Source organism: Hippocampus guttulatus, chromosome 8 (assembly GCF_054856545.1).
Source record: "Hippocampus guttulatus isolate MCC_2025c chromosome 8, RoL_Hgut_1.0, whole genome shotgun sequence".
NCBI classification, from domain to species: domain Eukaryota; kingdom Metazoa; phylum Chordata; class Actinopteri; order Syngnathiformes; family Syngnathidae; genus Hippocampus; species Hippocampus guttulatus.
In genome coordinates this window covers 15,296,723-15,316,083 of record NC_141268.1, presented here as the reverse complement: position 1 = coordinate 15,316,083, position 19,361 = coordinate 15,296,723, and the positions used below count along the sequence as shown (strand labels likewise).

Genomic DNA, 19,361 nt, shown 5'->3' with positions numbered 1-19,361 from the left:
CTATGATGAAGCTTTATCATGCAACTGTCGAGAGCACTTTTGCACTTATGTTAAAAAAAAAAATCTGGAATTTTTTGCTATAAAATGATGAAAAATCTGTACAGGCAAAACATGTTTTTTAGCTGCTGGAAAAAAAAATCCACAGGAGGCAGCTCTCAGCTCAAACGTTTGGGCGCAATGGACTGTAATGCTACGTAGCAATATGGGCCTGGATGGTCAACATACCTGCTTTACAGTTCTGAGGTTCAAGGGTTTGAATCTCAGCTTTTGTTTTGCAGTTTTTGTGCTTTGTGCCGCGTGGATAATCTCAGCTCCCTCCCACATTCCAAAAACACGTATGTTAGATTCATATCACATACACTGAAGTGTCAGTCGAAAATGTGTCGAACAGTCATTACTACATGCAAATCTTGATTTACAATTCCAGTGTGTTCTTCTTTCCTGGTTCAAATAAGTTTAATCATTTACTGCATCACATTGAACATGCACTGAAAGTCAAGAGTATGGACACAATGAATGGAGAGTGCTCTTGAATGAGAAACTGAGAGGAAACCTTTGACTAGTAGTGTACAACTTGGACTCTTCCCATGACAGCGGCTTTTTTTTTAAAACTTTTATTGATGAAACCTTAACTTTGCTGCCTTACAGTAAATGTGCACTCGTGGGCCACTTCAGTAGGCACACCTGCACACTATTGAGAACCAATTTCTCACAGTTTAGAAGTGAAGTCGACAAAGGCTTTCCTTTTTGTTTGCCTGTTTACAAAAAACAAGATTTGGCCACATGATATGAAAACTGGAAAAAAAAAAGGTTAAAATTAGCTAAGAAAATCTTAAGGTATGCTCATCCAACATATGGGGGATAGTGTAAGGCAAAACCGTAACCTAACAACGCTGGCTGTCATCCTGATCTCCTTGTGGGCGTGTCGAGTCTTGTGATTCATAGATGTCTTCGGGAATTTGGCCAAACAAGGCGCTGGTCCGCCTGAGCAGGAACACTCCAGCATGTAAACCACCGACATTGACCCAAACAGTGTGCTGCTTCCTCCACAATCCCCCCATTCTGGAGAGAGCCTGCAGAGCATATAAATCCACGTCACGGATACATCTTTAGTTCCGTCGTCAAAGACACAGCGTCGGGTGTGGCAGCAACGGAGTGTGAATGATTTATGTTTCAGAAGCGAATTAAACCCGCGTCAACACACCACCTGAGGTGCGAGCGCTTCCCCGGGAAAGGCTGCGCTTGCCTCCAGAGGACCGTTCAGGTGTCGTCGTGGCAAAGACAGATGGATGTGCCTCGATCTATGCCGCGAGCTCACACTGCGGTGAAATTCGCCAGAAGAGTTCATTTCCATTTCCTTTCATCGCATTCTGATTCACAGATCGGTCACTCCCTTGATGCCATCAAGTTTATGGGATGTCATCGTGCAAACAAACACAGCCTCTCTAATTTGGTCTTTATGTGGAAGTCATATTTGCGTGCAAGCATCACGACTCGCCATGACAAAGAAAATACCTTGGAAAAACATTTCTTGTCCTGTGTCAACAGCACAGCCTTCCCAGAGGCCGGCCTGCACACGCGTGCCATTTCTCTCAGGCAGGACGGGTAAAGGTCCCAGTTCTTCTTCCTGGAGCCCATCCTTCAAAAGTACACATCTCGTTAACCTTTGTACATAGTTAGAGTTGCCTTTCAAATTCCGGTAGTTCACGTGGAAAAATGCTGGCTTGTTTTCCTAACCCACTCACTGTGTGGATTTTGAGCAGATTGAATTACTTCTTATCAAGTTTGGGTTTCTTATTTTGACCCAGATTGGGTTGAGGATTGGATTTGGGTGGGTTGAAGGGCTGAAGCTAGTCACCATTTTGGACACTGATAAAATTATATTATAAATTATTCAGAACCACAGCTATCCTGATAACCCGCGTCTTGTAGTTTTTACCCCTTGTTGGATCAAAATCTTGAGCCTAACATGCGCTGGGTATAAATAACCCAGCAATGACCCAACGCTGGGTTGGCTCTTTCACTCCATTTGGGTTACTTTTAACCTGTCTGTTTTAAAACTTGGTATGTGCGCCTTGATTTTCTACCTCTTCCCAAAGGGCATGTCCGTGATGATGATATCAACTGAGCTGGACCTCATTGGTAAACTGCACAAATCCCAGCGGACCGTGTCAATCGGCAGCCCGGGTGCACTGCAAACAAAGGCATAAACGATTGTCAAGGACTTTCAAGATCAAGTTTCAAACTTACAAGCTGTGAAGAATAACTTATTTAGTCAACTAGAAAAAAAAATGAATGTCCTACACTGAGTGCTATGAATAAGCAATAAATGCATAATTACTTTGCAACACCCGTGGGAGAGGAAGTGAAACGCGAGTCCTCCTTTCACCTTGAAAATCCAGCCTCGGAGGTATTTCACACACCCAGTCATTAGCAGGATCATTAACTCCAGAGGCCGACATGTTTGCAAGCAGCCTTTTCCCACTAAACATGTCCACTGGTTTGTGAAAGTCAAATTTGCAAATTCAATTAAACAAACTAAAGGTGCTATTACAGCATGTCCCGGGACTCAGAGTACTAATGTTGCTTTAATTGGCACAGTCTGAGACCGTGATTATATTAAGAGTAACGTGTACGACTTACCATTGCTTTACCATTACTGCGAGATCAAATATGTATGTAGTGTGTGAGAGTATAAGAGAGTATAAAAAATAAATAAATACATGCATTTTTATGAATGGACGGTCTGGCTCTTAGACAGTTGGTACTTTTTGCATTTGAATATAACATGCCGGCATACAACGTGAGGAAATAAAGTTTGCGGTCTGCAGCTAGGCAACTCAGTGACCTTGATATTAGCATGTCTGCCTCACAGTCTAGACCGGAGGATCTGGTTCATGATTTCCTGTGTGGAGTTTGGATGTTGTCTCGGTGCTTGCGGGGGTTTCATCCCCCCCCCCCCCCCCCAAGAAAAAAACATGCATGCAAGGTGAACTGATGAGTTTAGATCACTCATAGATGTGAATGCGAAATTAATGTTAAGTCTTTGTGTGCCCTGAGCTTGGCTGGCGGCTAGTCCAGGATGTAGCTCACTCCTTGCTTTTAAGGTCAACTGCTCCAGGTTACCCGTGACCTAAAAAGCGGACACTTTTGCGAAATAGAAAATGGATACATGGATGCAGCTTACCATTATTCCTGATTGGGGGAGGGAGGCAGATCATGCAAAATCCCCACATTGAAAGCAGTGATGGAAAAATCATCCATCAGGTTTAAATTAACGTGAATGATGCTCACCTGCCCTTGTCCGCCTTCCTTTTCTGAATGTGACACACATTATTGACCGTGCGGTTTACGGCCATATCATTGTTGTCCCCAGAAAGGTAAAAGGACGCTGGAAATTCTAAGGCCCCCTGGATACGCATACATATCAGGTGACAGTTAAATGCAAGCCATCAGTTTCCTTACTTTATTTATTTTCTTTCTCTGAGCCGAGTTCTTACCTCCAAAGGTATTGCACCAGTTCCACACATTGGATCAAGTACAATATCGGAAGGCTGAGGTTTTGACAACCTGTCAGCATATAATCAGATATGAACACAAACGACAAAATGGATGCCTTGAGGCAATTCACAAAAATCATGCGCCACTCCACCCTAAATACATGCATGTACATGTGGTTTACAAGCTCTGTTCTAGTACACACACTTTCTTCTGTAAATGCAACGTTAGATCAACATAAACAAGGTAATGCCTTTGTGAAAGAACGTTTACGCAAAATAGGTTAAGTAAGCCACTGCCGTCAAGCTGGCAGTGAGTACGAAGCCAACTTCCACCATCTTGCGGCGTCAAAATGAACTGCTTGGAAATAAATTGCGTCATTTGTCACAAATTTTTAATTCGTGGGTTTGAACCTGACACAAATCCCCAAATAAATGCGTTTTTTTTTTCACTTTCTTATCTATAGTCATGAAGCCAATTACATTTAGTGTTGTACTAAATACAACATAGCCCAACTTAAAATGACGACAAAAAAAAAAAAAACACATTTCATTAGACTCACAACGCAATATAGATGAAAACTATCTAATTAAAGAGTGTCAGATTGTACCTGAGCATGCCGTAGCACAAGGTGGACCGCAGGGTGGTGGGTCCAAAATGGCTGATATTTCTTCTGTGAAGACTTTCTTCAGTGAGTGCGATGCCAATCACCACCTCGCTATTGTGTATATTTAATAAGACCTAACAGAGTTGGAAAATAGAAAAGCTGTGACAAAAATCCTCCCGAATGCTTTGACTGACACATACAGTTATTAATTTAACAATCGTCTTATTATTGTGGTTGTAGTTAGCAGTGGTGGGTAAATGACTCTGCATCGCACGGAGAGCTGATTTCTCATATTTTGCTCGCCTCATGCGACTCAATAATGTTGCTAAAATATTATCAACAGCTCTCCGAATGACAAGAACAAATCAGTTCCGCCCCACTTTGAGCTCCTTCGTAGCTCAGCATTCCCAGGTACTGTAGGATAAAGAAGAAAAACTGCTATTTGAATGCAGTGAATGCCAGGACATTTTTGTGACTGGACCGTAATATTAATACATACTATCGGATATAACCTTCTATGGTTTTTATACATTTTTTGAGTGAGAAGCTATAAATATTTTGACGGCGTATCGTAGATGTGAATGTGTTTGAAAAATATTATTTACTTAAAATAAAAACCATGTGGCGCGAGTGATGTGGAGTGACAGGCACAACGATGAAATTATTTTCCAAGAGATGGCAGAAGCTACAATTAACCTGTGTGTCCCGATTTTAGTCCAGTCGGCATCCTTTTTTGTGCCCTTTTTGTTTCATGGTGAGCTGTGGGATTTTTTTTTGTTTGTTTCCATGTAAAATGTGTGTGTCTGTGGAAAAACGTTTGGAAACACAGTATTAGAGCAGAGGCCAATAGTTAGAGGCTCAAGATATTTTGTTAAACTGGTGACTCTATAAAATAATGGAGCCTAAGTGAGCCTTGAAGGTCAAATCAAAACATCCGTCCGTCTTTTCTTCCCACGTAAGGCAAATATTTGCTTTCCGATTTCACCCCTCCAGCTAAGTAATTTGAGCCGGCAGGACTTTTCTTGCCTACTAAAAGGGTATTCATAATGTGTCGGTCCACTCGGAACAAATCTGCTTACCTCAATGTCAAACTTAGTCATGTCTGCTTTCCACTGGAAGAACTCCTGCACCGCTCCACCAAAATCTCTGGCCGCCTCATTGGAGGAAAAGCTATGCTTGTCACCAGCTCGGTTGCAAGTCACGCGGAACTTCATGATTTTAGCTCCGGGTGCTGCTTCTTCAGAGTCCTGCGTGCTGGTGGTCTCAGTGTCAGTTGCCTCCTCGGTCTTGTTTAGGCCATCAGCGAGAGATGCTTCCTCAGGTTGCTCCTGAGATTCGGCGCAAGCCGCGGTTGCGTCTCCAACCTCATCGCTGGGTTTGCCGTTGGCGCCATTGGCTCCTTTGCGTTGGACTTTTCTCTTTTTGAAAGTGCGGTTTAGTTTCCACACCTCCAAGGCGTTAGTCCATGGGAGCTTGGAGGCAAGCTGCTGCAGCTCTGCCAATGTCTCCTCCTGGATAAAACATGTGCAGAGCTTAACAGAAGTACCGGTACAGAATAAATAGGGTGTAGGCAAAACTCTTTATTCAAAGATATAATAAACTAAATTATTTTAAGCAAATGGGATAAATTAATGTTTGTGGTATGGATATAGCCAGAGGCTAAAGTTTATGTTAAACTAAGAGTGTTTCACTCCTCATATTAAATTTGATTCCCCCCCCCCCCCCCCCCTACTTTAGCTACCTTCCCTCTCCAACATAATTCCTTGGCACAAAGATGCCGTCAATGCACTCGTTTTAAATTACGTGAAACTTTGTCACCATCTTGTGGCATTTTATTGTGCTTCAGAAAGCGTATAAGAACAGTGAAACATCATTTCTCTTTTTTTTTTGTTTTTGATCCAAAAGGGTAACACTGTATCTAAGTCTGTCAAATGAGGCTTAATGTTTTTCCCTTAAATATTCAAATTCCCTCCCAAATATAAATGAAAAAGATTTGACACAGATATCAATTTAATACTTATTTTTTCAGTATTATTATTATTAAGGTTGTACGTTGGAGGCATGTGACCATTACCTTAGATTCTTTAAATTCATACTGATCATAGTCCTCTACAACCACAAACAGGTTGTCCACAGACCTCAGTAGGTGAACCTAAAGGGACAGTTGATTAAGAGTTAACTGACAAGGCATAACACAAACAACAGAATTATTCCCCACCCAGCATGCGTCTCACCTGGAAGAGTTTATCAGTAGTAATGGTGAAGTAAATACGACCACGGTCTTTGCTTATACGCGCTTCGACGCCGATCTTCTCGTGAACCTCCTCGGCAGCTGTATGTTCGAACCCTGTGGGTACCGTCGCTCCAATGGTGACGCTAATGATAGACTCGACCTTAACAGACTCTTCTTCCGGGGAGATCATGTCCGTGGGTCTCCTGTCACAAAACATTTGGCTCACGAAGGTGGAAAATGATGATGATCATTCGACTGCACGAATGTATTAGTCCGTTGGTGTGTGTGTGTCACCACAAGCCTGTAAAAATACTAATCACTACTTTTTTTTAAAGGCACAACAATGTGCGCGGATGGTATTTATCCGTTCAAATGTGTTTCGATGTGAAGTTTAGTGTGTCTATCAATTTAAATGGATTCAAACGTGTGGGAGGTGTAAAACTGCTCAGATTTATTTGGTTTCAGTATATATCGACCACGACCCAATATTTAATCTGTACTTCGTTATAGAGTATTGTCGGGTTATATTTCCACTACGGATCGATAATTACACTTTACGGTTAGCATTAGATTGCAATGTTAGTAAACTGCAATGCATTTTTCATTGCACATGTTAGATTAACTTGCTAATGCTAGTTTTGAGACGCTAGAAGGAAGTTATCACGGGCAAATGAGGACGCCGGTTCAATTAAATAATGCGCTGATTTCACCAATAAGTGTGTCAATGCAATGACTTTACCGTCGTGAGTCGTCAATCCTGAAAGCAATCTTTAAAACGTGTTGCAGATAAAGCTTGCCAAATTTACGTAGTCGTGCACGAAAAGACGTGTTTGCGCGTTGCTATTATTCACAGGAATAAAGCATACTTCCGGTAAAAGACCTTCAAATTGCACATAGACTGTTACGAAACTAAATAATCATTGTAGTTAGTGTGAATATTATTCGGACTTCAAAGCAATAAATGAATATACTCACATGATATGAGGTTAAGATAATGTTGTTTTGTAAATGGAAAAATAGATTGCCCCAAAATATATTTTATTCTGTAAATCAAAAAAGCAAGCAGGAAGTGTGGGGTCAAACTGGCCGTGAAGTAATTTGAATTTGTTTCTGTGTGAATTCACGCTAGGCAATCGATAGAGGGCGTCAGAATATAATTCTTGATTCTTGCCATCCCAAAAAGTTGCCAGTATAGTACTTAGTTTAAGTCAAAGGCCAATTTAAATGTTGGAAGGGGCTAAAATTTTTCATCAGTTCGACTGGGGAGCCACATAGAACTACGCACTTCCTAACCAGATGCATGACAAAAATGCAATTTCATATATGGACAAAATACTGTACTTGCAAAATATGTGCTCTTAATTTATTTCATTTTTGAGTAAACATGTTTTCGCATGGAAAAAGATTCACCATCAAACAACGTGATAATCACATACAGTATTTCTTGTGTGTGTAAAAGGCTCTTTTGTATAAAAATTACCATTCAAGCATGGCATAAAACCGCTGAACAAGAAGCCAGTATTTGTACATTTTTCCCCACAATAATCTTTACATTATGACTGATGTACAGTATTATGATTATGATGATACAGTTCCACCCAAATGCTTCCTCTCTGTGATGTCCTCTCAGTTTTCCTATTTTACAAGAATGCGACTTTGTAGGTCCCATGCATACTTTCCAAGATGCACTTTGAATGAAAGTCAAAAATCATATTTGACTTTTTGCATCACCCTCATATCCAAACATTCTCCAACTTTTATTTGAGGTCATCATCATCATTCTCTCCAACTGTATAGTGTGAAATCTGAGTGGGTGTGTGAGTGGGTGTGTGTCGATACGAAAGAATGAAAAGTTCTGAGCAGCAGATGGCTGGCGCGTGCTCCATAAACATTGAGCATTTAATGAACACAGTTTCAGAAGCAACATTTTTCAAGAAGAATTTGGAAAGACCTCATTGCTTATTGCACGTGGTAAAACATCAAATATTGATTCAGGTGTTCACGTGGTCAAGTAGAAGATTCAGTTACAGTGATATGTGGCCACTTCGGCAGTGTTTACACATGAGCCAGCTCCATGAGAGCATTTGAGTGATGACAGTATAAATCAGAGTCAAGGTAGCGTCACAGACAGCAATGGCGGTTGTCAGCTCCTTGTGGATCCTTGTCTTGCGCTCGGATCAGTTCTTACAAAAGATGTTGACGCAACGTCCACTGGCATTTTAGCCTTTAGGCTTATTTCATCCAATGTCATGCATTTTCCACTCATCTGTGTCGCCATGTTGCATCAACATCTGAAGGGGTGTTCACAATACAAACACTCATCCATTTCACAACAAATTTGGGTATTGTGGCTCAGCATTATTTTCTCACTGTGAAAACAGCACAGCGGTTTGCATCTTTGCTGCGCAGTTACTGGTTTGTGGTTCTTGGTTTGGGTCTGGGAGGCGACCGTCATATGTGGAGTTTGCGTGTTTAAACCTTCATGACAGCTTCATTGTAGACGAGAGGAAAAAAATGATATATGCTAAGTTATTGTACTTTGCCATTTGCAATCTATTATTTCAGTTACACAGAGCTGCTTTTTGAGAACATAATTGATACAATAGTAAGGGTGAGTCAGTATCCCATGATGGTATTTGTTTCACTTTCACAGAGTGGGACAAGGCCAGTTTCCACACTTATTTTTTTTTAGAAAGGAGGAGGTAACGGGATCTCACAAAGGTTTTTTGTGCAATAAAAGTAAAGTCGCAGGTTTCCAGTCTTCTCTCCTGAGATTCCTGGAGAGAAAGAAAGGGGTGAGTGAGTAACAGAAGGCTTGTGGGAGGAATCAACGTATTCTTTGCTGACTTCTTTGATGTAAACACAAAATTCATGAGCCACACTCTGGCTGTTTTTGTGGCTTTCTAATAGGCTGAACGAAACACCTGATTTAAATGATCAGGATTGTTATCATGCTTCTTTAGAGCTTGCTGCTGGACCGGAGCTGCATATGCCTGTGGCCTAAAACCATTTACCATGTTGTGGTTGCTTTGTTAATTGGCATTGCTCCAGTTCTTGATACTCAACATGGCTGGAGGAATAGAAACATTTTTTTTCAGTAGAGTTAAAAAATATCCACGTCATGGGTTTAAATCGGGCCCCGGCTTTCCTGTGTGGAGTTTGCAAGTTGTTTGCCTGTGTGTGTGCGTGCTTTTTCTCTCGGTACTTCAGTTTCCTCCCACGTTACAAACACATGCAGGGTGGGTTAATTGATCACTCTTAATTGTCCCAAGGTGTGACTGTGACGGAATGGTTGTTTGTCTATTTGTGCCCTGAGATTGGCTGGCAACCAACCAAGTCGGGGTGTACAATGTCATCATGTGTAAAAAAACAACAACAAAAAAACAACAACATTGTTTTAAAAGGAAAGTGCAGTTATTATTTTATATTTGTGTCTATTTTAAATTCATCCGCGATTAAAAAACAAGGGAATTAGTGGTTACTCACCATTCACCTACTCTTACTCAAGTAATTATTTGGAGGAATACTTTTTACTTTTGCTTGAGTCGTATTCTAAAGCACAGGTGTCAAAGTCAAGACCCGGGGCCCGGATCAGTCCCCCCCCCCCACATCATTTTATGTGGCCCGCGGGAGCAAATCATGTGTGTAGACTATCATGATTCTTGCTGACATCTGTACCGAAATGTCAAATTGTCATGGGTAATAAATAACGTTGAGATTTTGCACCGGCCCTCCGAGGGAAGCCGTAACTCCGAAATGGCCCGCGACAAAAAATGAGTTTGACACCCCTGTTCTAAAGTATCAGTCAGTACTCTGACTTGAGTTGAATTTTTGCCTTGTCTGCCCACCTTGATGAATATCCCTTCGCATTGATCAGATTACATGATGATCTTATTCATTGTATTTAAAATGGAGGCGTGGGTAGGTCGACAGGTATGAGGTTACTGATTGTGCCGAGACTGGCGTGTGCGTGCGCGCGTGGACGTGATTCCATCTGACCACGTGACTCTCTCTCTCTCTCTCTCTCTCTCTCTCTCTCTCTCTCTCTCTCTCTCTCTCTCTCTCGCTCTCTCATTTTCAAATTGGCCGCAGTTCAATCAGACAGCCCAGAGGCGTCGGATCTTTGTAGGCTTCTCCACACACAGGGAGCACCAAGCTTACTCCCCACCATTTCTTTCCTCTCCCCCAGGCTAACATGTCCACTTTCGAGCTCCTTTGTGGCTTTTGTTTCTCCCTCTGACTCCTCTGCCCACCTCCCCGTGGCCGCTGGATTAAATCAAAAAGAGAGCGAGCGTGAGAGAGAGCAATGCAACATCGGACCCGAGTGCTCTCCCCTTACTGATTGCAACGATTGTCTCCCAAGCGCAAGCCGCTTTTGTTCAGCGAGGAAACGTCGCAAAGGTCTGCATCCACTGCGAGAAACGCGGCGCGGAGTCACTGGAGCTCTCGACTTGGAGGCTCTCGGCCATATAACCAGGAGAACCATGTCCTCATCCAGGTTCAAGAAGGATAAAGAGATCATCGCGGACTACGAGACCCAAGTGAAAGGTGAGCGCGCGTTCGTGAGCGTCACGTTCATTCACGTTGACGAAAACGCACACACCTAACCTAACATCGTTTAGCTTGGACTTTTTTTTAATGGTTGTCATTACTTTTACGTGAAAGCATTCCCGCCTTGCAACTAAACCGTGAAAAGCAGTGACAAGACCAACAGATCTCAAAACCTGAAAATGCGTTGCCCTCACGCGCAAATGCACGTTCTGGTGCATTCATCCAAAGGCAGTTGGATTTTTGTGGTGGATGATGACAGTGTGGTTCGGAACCTGCCTCTGCACGCTCGTGTTGCCGGGTAAAAATCCTGTGTGGAATAAGTGGAGGGCGGCTGCATGGCTGCACCTTCTTCACCATATCTTGGGGCCCTCTGTTTCGCTTCCAGCACTGATTCGGGGGATGCTGATTAAAGGATTGTTCATAGTGAATGAAATGTGACTCATACATTTTTATTTCATGAGAGGTGTCAATGGTTTTGGGTGGGTCAGGCTGAGAAATAACCCAACTCTGATCACGTTTTGACACGTTTAGACATAATTGATGATACTGAGTTGTTATCCTTTACATTGACAACATGCACTGCTTTTTCCTGAAGGATGTTTTGGTGAGTGAGCTCACTCGGAATCATAATTAGGGGTCATCTGATTAATATAGAGGACACAACTTGTGATTGTGTATTATACACAAACAAAGCAGATGCATAATTGTGATCGAAGCTGTTTATTGTATTGCACTTCAAAATGGCGCCGCGAGAGTGGCTGCCTTTCCAGCAGCTCCTATATTTTGTTGTTCTACTTCTTCCTTTCATAACTTTGCTGCTGTGAATTGGGAATTTCTCCATTGCGAGACTAATAAAGGTTTTCTTATCTTATCTTATCTTATCTTATTGCCACATGGAAACCATTTGAGACACCTGTAATCTATTGGATAGCACTTAAATCTTTATAGACCAATTAGAGGTGCTAAAAAAACGATAGCAATTGATTGCTGCACTGACTTAAACAATGGAGGGGGCCACAATTTTTTTCTGAGTCCACATGACAAAGTATGTGCAGATTTTTTTTAATTGAAAAAATGTGCAGAAGAGTATTGCAAAAACATCTTAATGCAGAAAAAAAACCCAATCCAATTTTGGCTCAAAATGAACCGAAGAGCGAAACAACTTTGAGTGCAAGAAATCATTTTGTGCACATGTTCACGAAAGTCACTCAAGTTTGTCCTGCAGGTCATTTAAAATCCCCAAATGAATAGGCTGGCTCACTCACGTTATAATGCAGTGAAATTCATCCCCTCAGTACCCCTGTGCATCAGCACGAGTCCCACCATACATCCCCAAAAGCCGCTTGTCCATATAAGATACCATATTTGTTTGTCATATTATTAAATGTTGAATATACCGACGAGGATCCCAATTTTGTAACTCTTCAAACGAACTGTCAACGGTTCTTGTGGGGAGAGAAAAAAAATCGTTGCTTGTGTACCTTTGAGACTGGTGTTGTAGTAGCAATTTAGGTTGAAATCTTTCATGACCGATACTGTCGCTAAGTAAACTGGACAGATACTGTAGGTTTGTGTTTAAATTTGGAAAATGTATGATCTGCTTCCTATTTTACCGAAAAGACACAATTTTCTTGACTTCATTTAATCCTGGCCTCTTGTTCTCTGATATAGAAGTGGAGGCTTGGGTATGGATGCCCCTTTGAGACTGCCATCTATTGGCAAACACTGTTATTACAACTTAAAACCGCTTCACTTCAGTAAGCATTTGTAAAAAATTTACAAAAAATAATCCAGGGCCACTCTGCATGTGTGGGCTACCAATTCTCCATCTCTGATAGAGACAAAAGTAAAAAAAAGACTCAATTTTCCTGCCCACTGCTTTACCCGGGGCCTGTTTTGATCATTCTGACATCAGTGATTCAGCTCAGATTCCACCGTGCCGGTAATGTAACTCTTTTGTTTTCGTCCCAGGCCCCGTCTGGCCCGTTTTGCATTAGCCCGGGTCCTTGAACGACACAAGGAAGAGGGATGCTAATTTATGGATAATTTGTCATTCACCGCTCGTGCGTTGCATCGACTGCAGTCATGGAGGGCTCTCCACCTCCTCACAACAATGGCCTCGTTTGAGATGAACCAGCCAGTGAGTAAGCGCTAATGAGATTCACGTTGGAAATTGTACCAGTCGTATTGTGACTTATGGCTTAATGGTTCATGTGGACACGCCAGAAGGGGCCCATGTCATCCCAGTGTCATTGATTGGGTCGTTCCAAGATCACGAGGTTGCTTTATTATGTATGAGGCCTAATAAGTGAGCGACATGAACAACAACAACAACAAAAAATCAGTAGTGCAATATAGCAAAGCAGAATGTGGCAAGTGCCAAGAGAAGTGAACACCACGAAGTGAACTTCATTCATATAATTGTAAAACGCAACAAAACGGCAAAGTCAAAGCCTCCTTCGCTTTATTCGAGCCATTCAAGCTGCCACATCAGCCATTTCCATTTCAATAGCGAGGCTGGTTAACTGTGACTGGCTTGGAATGCCGTGCGCTTATAGCACTGTGGAGCTCTGCCCGCTTTACATTTTAGTGGCTTGCTCTTGAGCTGCACACTTCCTCTAATTTGCTGGCGTCAAACTCAAGGCTTCCTGACCTCTGAAAGCTTGCTATGATTTTTTCCCCCCTAAACTAGCCATGAAATTATCAAAATCAAATGCGGAATGATGGGCTGATTATTAGACTTCACAAAAAGGGACAACAAGTGTCATTGCCTCACACTTGTGTGGACGGATGTTTATGCCCCCTTTATCCCAGTCAAATGTCCCTTCAAAATGCTGTGAATGCCCCCTCGCAGGTGAGTCCATGCCCCCTGCATGCCCGCTGCCACATAATCAACCAAATACTGAGCAATCAATTAATGATGAATTGATGATGTCCTTCCATATCTCAATCTGGGCCCCTTGCTCCACCATTGTATTCATATTAAAAAGTTCAAATTAACATACAACATTTTTATTGGGTATATACATCACAATGACTCAAAATCCTCTCTCTCTCTCTCCATATATATAAAATATACTGTATATTTTTTAAAATTTTAGCATGAGCAGGCTTATCGATTCTGTTTGCCATTTTTCTCGTGACTACTACCATTAAAATGGAGCACTCATTTGTTTGATTAGAGTGCACTCAAATTTGGCTCCGGTCAGGTTTCCTGGCACACATTACCTCTGGGAGTAGTATCTGTCTTTTTTTATTTTTTATTTTATTTTTTTATCCATTCTAATCATTTTTTTAAACAATGTTAGACTAAAAGTTATTTTGCATGTTTTCATATAGGAGTCAAACAGCTTCTTTGATCTGGAAAATAAATGAAAGCTCACTGACGCTTTAGTCTTGAGATTACACCCCCACACACGCGCGTGAGGTGTTTCTGACAAGGAAGCATGTTTTGACACTTTTACGGTTCTGCGTGACTTCCTCGCTGGGAACTGCTTTGTCTCCATGGAAGGCAGAGAAATCATTTGGTGTCACTTTTAGGAATCCTTTAGTCCTCCAAGCAAAGCCATGATAAAGACTATATTCAAAACTTTTTTATATTTTTTATTGCCTCGGTTTGCAGTTCACGGAGCAACACCGTCCTGGCCATCATTGCATTTGGATATTTTACAGGGAAATTAACCTTTCACTTGCACAATGGTGAGCTGAGGCTTGAATGAGTTCCTCTATTAAGTGAACGGTTCACTTGTGTTCACAAGGCACTGAGAGTAAGTTTGTGTGGACAGCCCGTGGTCACTTTGCAGACGGCATGCAGAGATGTCTTCTCGAGTCTGTTGATGTTACTGCACAGCTGATGCAGGGTCTCTAGATGGGAGCAGGGCGGTGAAAACATGCTTGCACAAACTTAGGGGCTCCATAAAACCATGTAGCAACCACGTAAAGACAATATGGGTGTTCATACGGCAACATTTGCTCCGGTGCTGCGCCGGGGCTGCCCCAGCCCTGTGGTGGACCAGATTCTTTTTGCTGTGATCGAAAAAAGTCTCTGACTTCATATCGAGTTAGTTCGCCTACTTGGCAATTAAAATGGCGACACAAGAGGCCATACATGCCAGCTGCCAAGATATCCTACTGTAATGTGCTTATTGTTTTGTCATTTCGGGGACAATGCTGAATGGACTGTCTGTAATTACTGGACGTGCTTTCCAAAACAAGTGATTCCATGTCCAGGCATCTTGCCATCACACTGACCCAGCTTGACCCGAAAGAGTTGGGCCCACAGCTAACCGAATGACGTGGATGAACCTGACTGACCTAACATACATCTACACTCGTGTGTGTGTGTGTGTGTGTGTGTGTGCTTTGTGACGGCCACTCGAATCCCAATTTGATTCGCAACCGATTCGTGTGCATTGTGCAGTCCTACTGCAAACAATTTGTTGGAAATGACCTTGTGATACAATTTGGTATTTTGGACTGGCCGTTGGACTCCATGGACTCCATTTACCCGCAATTTCACTTTTGAAGTGCACAAAAACTAGATGTCGATGATAGGCCCATCCATCCATCCATCCATTTTCTGATCCGCTTTATCCTCACAAGGGGCATGCTGGAGCCTATCCCAGCCGTCTTCGGGCAGTAGGCGGGGGACACCCTGAACCGGCTGCCAGCCAATTACAGAGCACACAGCGACGAGCACACACATCTATGGGCAATTTCGAGTTTTCAATCAGCCTGCCACACATGTTTTAGGAATGCGGGAGGAAACCCGCGCAGGCACGGGGAGAACATGCAAACTCCACACAGGAAGGCCGGAGCCGGGATCGAACCCACGACCTCTGCACTGTGAGGCCGACGCGCCAACCAGTCGACCACCGGGCCGCCCCCGACGATAGGCCACCCATCAAAACTAGTTGCAGAACACTCCCTTTTGTGCAATCATTCAGGCGCATTGCGTTGTGTCTTTCAGTGTGAAGCAGGCCTGTGATGGAGGCAGCTGCCGCTATTTAACTGGCTGTTTGTCCCACACATAATCAGCCTTTTCATTGAATGACAAAGATTAGCTTTTCACACGGCCTCAATCGTCTTTAGGGTTGTGCGCGGGCATTCATAAAGTAGAGAAGTGTCAATTTAACACAGAAGTGGTGTCACTCGCTTTCTATTTTTGGGTGCCAGTTGGTTCATGTTCACACTTTCACATAAAGACGTTCGGTTGTTTACGTTGGGCTCATTCATCGAACGCTGTCCCAAGAAACATTTCATTCCTTCAACATGATGTCTGTTGTGGCAAAAGAGTTTCGTTCACATCAAAAGAAAGGGCGGATTTTCCTGCTTAACTCCTATTCGTATTTGTGCTGACTCCCACTTTAAGTCAACTTGAAAAAGAGCCATTTTAGAGGTCGTCGATAACACATCAAACAGGGACACTGTACAAAAATAACTCTCCAATGACTTTGAAAGTCTCTTCGTAATTAGTGAAGTTCAGGCTCTTCGGTAAGGTTTGGGACCTGTGAGCGTTAATATGAAGTGGGAGCCTCCTCCTCAGTACTCCTTAGGATAATTAAAATAGCGCAGCTTATTTGCAGCTTGCAAAAATATCTTTTAGCCACCTCTCAGGGTGAAAATTGAACCATGCAGACTTAATTCAAATATGTATTAAGGAGCACCAAAGACTAACGTGTTGATGTTTTATCCAATTAAAAGCTTACCGGTCTCCTTATGATGAATAAACTGCCTGTTTAATTATCACTGAAATTGCAAACAAATTTACCCCAAAGTCGTCATTTCTGATCTAGCGCAGTCAAATCACACATTTTCAATGCTTACAACCAATAAAACAATCAATCAACCATTTTCTAAAAAACAATCAGCTATATACACATTTTTAATTGCTTCGTTAGACTGAGTGGGAAATTCAACAGATGCTGTCCTTATCGCTAGCATTAGCCTAGCGACCGGATGGTTACACTTGTAACCAGTAGTCATTCAGATGCGCGTTGAGTTGAATTTCACTGCAGTATTCTGATGCCTTACCTTTATGGTTTCTTTTTTCCAAGAGTTCCCTTTTCCTAATAAGGTTTGGTTATTAACAGCAAGTGTACTTTCGAATTTAACTAATGTTAGCTTAACCAAACACAAATTTCAGCGCCTTTGTTATTTTATGCAGACTTTGTCCATAATTATGGTCCTAGTATGTGAAAACAATACTTTAGATACATTTTTAAATGTTCAATGAAGTAATACCACATCCTCTTCAGCCTCTGGTTGTGTATCCGCAGTGAAATGCCGCACACACCCTAAGAGTTGACACGGGACAGGTCAGTACAAGTCTACAAAAATGAATTCCATCGACTTGGCTTTAACTCTTTAGGGCGAATGTTTTCTTGTGTGCTGATCTTTTTCCTTTGTTTTTTTTCATGCGCTTCTGCCAGAAATCTTATATCACACTGACCTGGCTACATGGCTGCTCACAGAAGGGAATTCAATTAAATCATGTTCGTCGGGTTGCAGTTGCTCTTGAATGGGACATTTTATGGACAATTGATCAAGTTGCGACAAATGAAGCGGCAGGAGTCCTATAAATCGTTTTATTGAAGCTGTTAAATTCCAGACCAAATATACCTTATGGTTTCCATTCCAACTAAACAAGGTTATTTGTAGTTTTCATAATAGTTTTAGTCAGCAAGAGGGTTAGATCTTTACAGTTGATTACTGAAATGGCCTGTTAATTAGGGACCTGCTAATTACTGTCGGCCATTTGCAGTTATGTAATGGGGTTGCTTCAATTTACAATAGTTCATTTTCTTCCGTTTTTAATTTGGTGTTCAAGGGGAAGTAGTTGCTTTTTGCATTCGGCTGCGCATATAAGTTACCTCATAGGCTTCATATTTCTACTCACTTTTCCCTCTCTCACACACACACACGTGACTTTTCAGCTCATGCTGCCGCCTCTCCTCGTAAGACACACTCCATCTCTTCTCCAACAAGATGCTCCCGAGGGGACTGGTGCACACCCATGTTACCATGGAGACATGTACCCCGGCCCTACTGAGCTGCGTTCTGGATACAGCAGTGATAGACACTTCGGGGCACGTTCCGGGTTGTGGCTAACGCGCGGGCTTCCTTGAAGCATCGGGCTCATATAACGTGCTAACGCGCTGACGTTTCCGACGATAAAAGCGTCCGAGAGAAAATCAATGTGAGGCAACCCGAGTGGAAAATCGAGGCGAATTCTTTTGCACCTGCAACATGAAGCTGAACAGGCTGAATTGGTCCGTGGCAAAACTGCAAGGCTTTTTTTTAAAACCAGTAGGTTGATCAAGCGTAAGGATGTATGAGCAATGGCCACGGACGAGCTGACATGATGCTGACCTCTTGTCACCCGTTAATTTGCTCTCGGCTCGTCTTATCATTGAGAGCGGGAACAGGCGAGATGGAGTGACGACGTGTACGCCTTTGTGAATCCAACATGGCCTTTATCATCGCGGGATGAAAAACAGACCAGAGAAGTAGAAGATTAGCTCAAAGACTCGCTATTGTCAGATTGGTGAGAAGAGGCACAGAAAGTGAATTAAAGGTCTAGATAAAGGTTGCTCTTGCATGCGTGGCATACTTTTCATGTGTATTTAGCTCCGCAGTGTAAAGCTCAGATACCGCGGAGCTGAGTTGAGGATTAAAATTGTGAATTTGGCTGAGAGTCGCTTGTCTCTCATGTGCATGTGTCTTCATATTCTGTGCATTTTTGAAAGGTTTCCTCAAAATAATGCGTTAGGATTTCATAAACCTGCAGTGGAACGACAAAGGTCAAACACCTCTGTTTGAATTTCAAAGCTTATTCTTATTATAAAATACAATGGTACCTATGCTTACGAACGTCTCTCCATGTGAAAATTTCAAGTTACGAAACGCCTCAACAGGAATTTATTGCCTCTTGTTACAAAAGAAATTTCAAGATACGAAAGGTAAAACTACAGTCTGGGCTGCTACTCGCAGCTCCCAAGTTTCCTGAACGCATCATACTTAGAGCTGCTCTGCCATTGGCTATTACCGAGCATCATCCCGGAATCCCATTGGCTAAGAGGGACCTCTACTGAATATGTCCATGCGTGTAGATAGATGGATATGTGTCTATGCAGCGTCCTCGTCATTCGCCCCTCGGACCACGAGGTGTTCCGATAGTTTTACGTAAATGTGAATCACCCAGAAAAAGTGTTCACCAGTCAGGCGATCGTTCACGATGGGGATGTTTGCCGTGGACATTTTCGAAGGATTGTCAAAAGCCAACGTAAGCAAACGTCCTTGGATCAGTTCTTTACCAAACGCCAGGCAAAAACCACTTCTGAGAGAGAACATGAACTAAAGAGGGCAAAAAATTATCATTTCGGCAGTTAAAAGTTAAATGAGCATTATTCTTCTTTATTCTTTGTTTTTTACATTATGCACAATTCTCATTGATTGTGCATTGATCTAATT

General features: G+C 42.4%; 2 protein-coding genes across 4 annotated transcripts in view; one reads left to right on the top strand and one right to left on the bottom strand.

Annotated features, from left to right (window-relative positions):
* Positions 1–431: 431 nt before the first annotated feature.
* thumpd3 (THUMP domain containing 3) lies at positions 432–7,192 on the bottom strand. 2 transcript variants are annotated; one of them, XM_086118690.1, is made up of 10 exons: positions 7,078–7,192; positions 6,340–6,541; positions 6,180–6,257; positions 5,185–5,616; positions 4,109–4,239; positions 3,501–3,570; positions 3,295–3,410; positions 2,088–2,192; positions 1,516–1,639; positions 432–1,073 (listed from the first exon to the last, which is right to left on the bottom strand). In XM_086118690.1, exons 2-10 carry the CDS (start codon positions 6,526–6,528, stop codon positions 885–887), a joined length of 1,434 nt encoding a protein of 477 aa, XP_085974816.1. In that variant the 5' UTR covers positions 6,529–6,541; positions 7,078–7,192; the 3' UTR covers positions 432–884. The 2 variants fall into 2 exon arrangements, with proteins under 2 accessions (XP_085974816.1, XP_085974815.1); XM_086118689.1 differs by having other exon boundaries at positions 6,340–7,177.
* Positions 7,193–10,458: 3,266 nt separating this feature from the next.
* Positions 10,459–19,361, top strand: part of srgap3 (SLIT-ROBO Rho GTPase activating protein 3) — a 50,597-nt gene continuing 41,694 nt past the window's right edge. For both annotated transcript variants that reach the window (XM_086117813.1, XM_086117815.1), the window contains exon 1: positions 10,459–10,886. In XM_086117813.1, coding sequence (XP_085973939.1) covers positions 10,823–10,886 — 64 coding nt within the window. In that variant the 5' untranslated portion in view covers positions 10,459–10,822. The remainder of the gene's footprint in view (positions 10,887–19,361) is intronic.